This window comes from Diachasma alloeum, unplaced genomic scaffold (assembly GCF_001412515.2).
Source record: "Diachasma alloeum isolate Michigan unplaced genomic scaffold, Dall2.0 Dall_scaffold_00179, whole genome shotgun sequence".
Taxonomy (NCBI): domain Eukaryota; kingdom Metazoa; phylum Arthropoda; class Insecta; order Hymenoptera; family Braconidae; genus Diachasma; species Diachasma alloeum.
In genome coordinates, this window is record NW_021680345.1 from 2875157 (window position 1) to 2878761 (window position 3605).

The window sequence follows — 3605 nt, forward strand, 5'->3', positions numbered from 1 at the left end:
AGACAAAAAAAATATTCCATTTCATCAACAATTCAATCTGTCATTGACATTAAAAAAAAATCAAGTGTCCATTTTACCCCACTCTCTCCTATTCCATTAAAAGCCTCCAATCGTCATTCCCCGTCGATAATAAAAACACGCCTTGTTTTTCGCCTTTCCTTGTTCACGAAGTAAAAAATTTTGATGCTTCTGTGGCAAAATAATCAGAATCAAAAATAATGTTGAGCGAACGTAAAACAGACACTTTGACGTTTTAAAAAATATTTATAACTCAGAAACAGATTTATCAATTGAGATCAGTTTAGGCTCAGCAAAAACGGAAAGAGTTGTTCTTTTCCTTGACAAAAAATATTCCATTTCATTAACAGTTCAACCCGTCATTAAGATTTAAAAAAAAATCAAAAGTGTCCATTTTACCCCACTCTCTCCTATTCCATTAAAAGCCTCCAATCGTCATTCCTCGTTGATAATAAAAACACGTGCGCAAGAAAGTCACTTGTTTCGCCTTTCCTTGTTTACGAAGTAAAAAATTTTGATGCTTCTGTGGCAAAATAATAAAAACCAAGAATAATGCTGAGCACACGCATACTCAGTCATCGCGTCATGGGAATTTATCGCACGACACGTGGTATTTGCAATCGTGACAAAATTGGAAATCGTGACGTTGTTGGATATGGATTAAATGGCACATACATGTACATGGATCTGGAGATGTGTCCATTTCCAGCGATTAGGTTCAGGGAAAATACCCCGGAATTAATGGTAAATTGTTTCTCTGATTATCAGCATTGCTCTAGCCTTCAGTGACACTAATCCACGTCTCCCTGATGAATGGCGTGCCTTTGTGTCCCCTCTGTCAATGGCAATCTTACCCATAAAAACGGTAATTTGCGCTGGTGCATTGATTAAAAAAACCCAAACTAGGCCTTGAGAGAAAAAGAACGCGGCGACTGGCGCCGGCTCTGTCTGGATGAGAAAAAAACGCTTTATCGCGCGAGTTTCTGTCAAACATTCGCCGAGATGGCCGAACCACGCAGCGAGTGGAAGAGCATTCTAGGATTCACACTCGTTGGAATATCCGCAGGTTTCTGGCTCTGGATTTACTGTCACATATTTGGTAATGCGTTTCACCTTCAATTCTCCAATGTTTCTAAAATTAAACTTATGCCTTGTGACACGATTTGTTAGACAGACCTCGTACAATCCAAAATGCCTACGCATCCATATGGATCAGTCGAGACGTAGTTTGTATATTTATGAAGACTCTTTTTCAGCCCCACTCTCTTTTTTGCTCGTTCCTTTTTCATTGATAAGTTGAATGAAAGCCAAAGACAAGGCCGGACACTTTTGCAGATATGGTTAGTCTGGATATTTCGCACGCGTCATCGGTACCTTTCGCGTTTTTGAGTGGTGACCCAGATTTCATTACTGCCTATTGCTATTGATATTGTGTGGACGTTCACGTGAAAAGGGCCCAATTTGTCGTATCTAATTTACCAGATATCCACGTTTTTGTCTTTGCAATTCTCATTCTCAAAAAAGGATACCCTTAAATGAGAAGGATAAAATAAGGATATCTTTAACCTTAATCTCAAAAGATATATTTATTCATAAAAATTGAATGAATAAACAAATAGAAGATTTTTCAGACGAGAATGAGTAATTTTCAGAATAAATCAATTGAGTGGAGTGCAATACCCCGCAATCCTTGATTGTGGAGAATTATCAATATTATCATGATTATGGATTGAAACAAACGTGAACGAGGTATTTTGACAATTATTCATTCTCCCGAGTCTGCTTCGTCCATAAAGGAGCATGTTTGTGGCAAGGATTTAGAAACTGAAATGTTATAGTCACCGCAGATGCTACTGTCCCACCTCAAACCATTCATTCATTCATAAACCACATTTAATGATTGTTTCTAGGCCACTCCATTTTAGAGTCCCTAGATGCTCGTGCACTCTCAGCAAATCCTCTATTAATTCATCGATTTTGACGGCTGAAATGAACCTGACCATTAATAATAATATTCATCAGAAATTCCCGTAATTTTTTAAGAGATTTTCCCCAAAATTCTTAAATGGAAAGGCTTATTGTAATTCATAGTGTTCTCTAAAAGAAAAAAAACAGATTTCTGAAAAAGAAAAAGTTTTAACCACAAACTTTTTCGCGATGGATGGGGCGCACATCTAGAAAGTTGAATTTGCAGTTCGGAACGGAATTATCAATCGAATTAAACTCGAACGAGTTATTTAAAAAAAATATTCATTCTCCCAAGTCTGTGTTTTTTCCCCGAGAGACTCATAACTTCAAAAACTTTGAAAAAACTATATAATTACCGTAGAAAACTGCTGTCGCGACGATCGAAACACTCATTAAAAATGTTATCCAAAAAGGCAAGCACTAAAAAAATGTTTTTCCTCTTCAGATTGATGAAGATTTTAATCCACCAACCAAATGACTTTTTCAAAATAAAATGGAAAATATGCAACGAATCTAGGCATTAGCATGAAATCACATGGGACTTAGTTCTCAATATCTGCATTATTTGCTGGGTACCCCAGGGTTTTCCTTGACCACTGGATTCAGTTGATTTTTTAACGTTGCCTTCTCTTTTTATATTTTCTTTCGGAGTCTTCAGGGGTGAATTATTAATTTGAAAATGAATACCATAAGATCCCGCGCTTAAGGATATCCAAGTACTGTGGCTATTTTTTCTCCAGTGAAATGCTTTTCTACTTTTCTAGTCGAACGTAAAAGATTTCATTTGAGCCCCATTTGACCCTAAGTTTCCAGAAATTTTACAATGATTTTATTAATTAAACTTTGCAGTCAAAAATCGGGGAAAAAATTAGGAAGTTTTTCATAAATCATCAATAAAAATCATAAAAATCATTTGCTCTAAATCGTAACAAATTTATTCAGATTCAAAATTTCACTAGAAATCGATTTCTTGCCAGAAAAAATCAGATTTCCAAAGATTTAAACAATTTCAATTATTTATTCATAAACAAAGAATGCGTAACGCTGAATATTCATGATTTATTTCAAAATTTTCACCCGCAATTTGATTAACAAATTTGATCATTAAAAATGGTTGAATCTACAGTGTGGTCTGTACCAAACTGCAAAAAATACTCGGATATCCTTAAGAAGAAATTTGTTCATTTAACTTTTCCAACGTCAAGACCCCCAATTCTCCTTAATTATCAGAAATGTTAGTTTCATATATTCTCCAATGAGTCTAAAAACCCCCAGTTTTCCTCCAATATGAAAAAAATTGATTTTCGGAGAATGAATAACCGTCCCTAATCATCCCCAACGCTCAATATTTCCCCCAAAAATTCCTATTTATCCGCTCGACTCCCCAAATTAAAGTACAATAGTGTACTTAATGAGATAATGACATTACACGGGGATTTCACATGCTCGAGAAGTGTCGCAGAGGGGAAAAGTGACTGGTGGAAACTTCCTCTAACGCAATTACACGCCCTCTTGCCCACCTCCCAACAAATGGTGTCTGTACCCAGAGCCAACTGCTTCTCCAAACTGCATTACGTGTCTTTTATTTCACCTTTCCCCCCCCCCCCTTTATGGTTTTT

The 3605-nt window shown here is 36.3% G+C and overlaps 1 protein-coding gene across 1 annotated transcript in view; it reads left to right on the forward strand.

The window, feature by feature from the left end:
* Positions 1-570: 570 nt before the first annotated feature.
* LOC107040617 overlaps positions 571-3605 on the forward strand; it is a 3863-nt gene continuing 828 nt past the window's right edge. Inside the window, exons 1-2 of the mRNA XM_029126510.1 lie at positions 571-762; positions 925-1117. Coding sequence (XP_028982343.1) covers positions 571-762; positions 925-1117 — 385 coding nt within the window. The remainder of the gene's footprint in view (positions 763-924; positions 1118-3605) is intronic.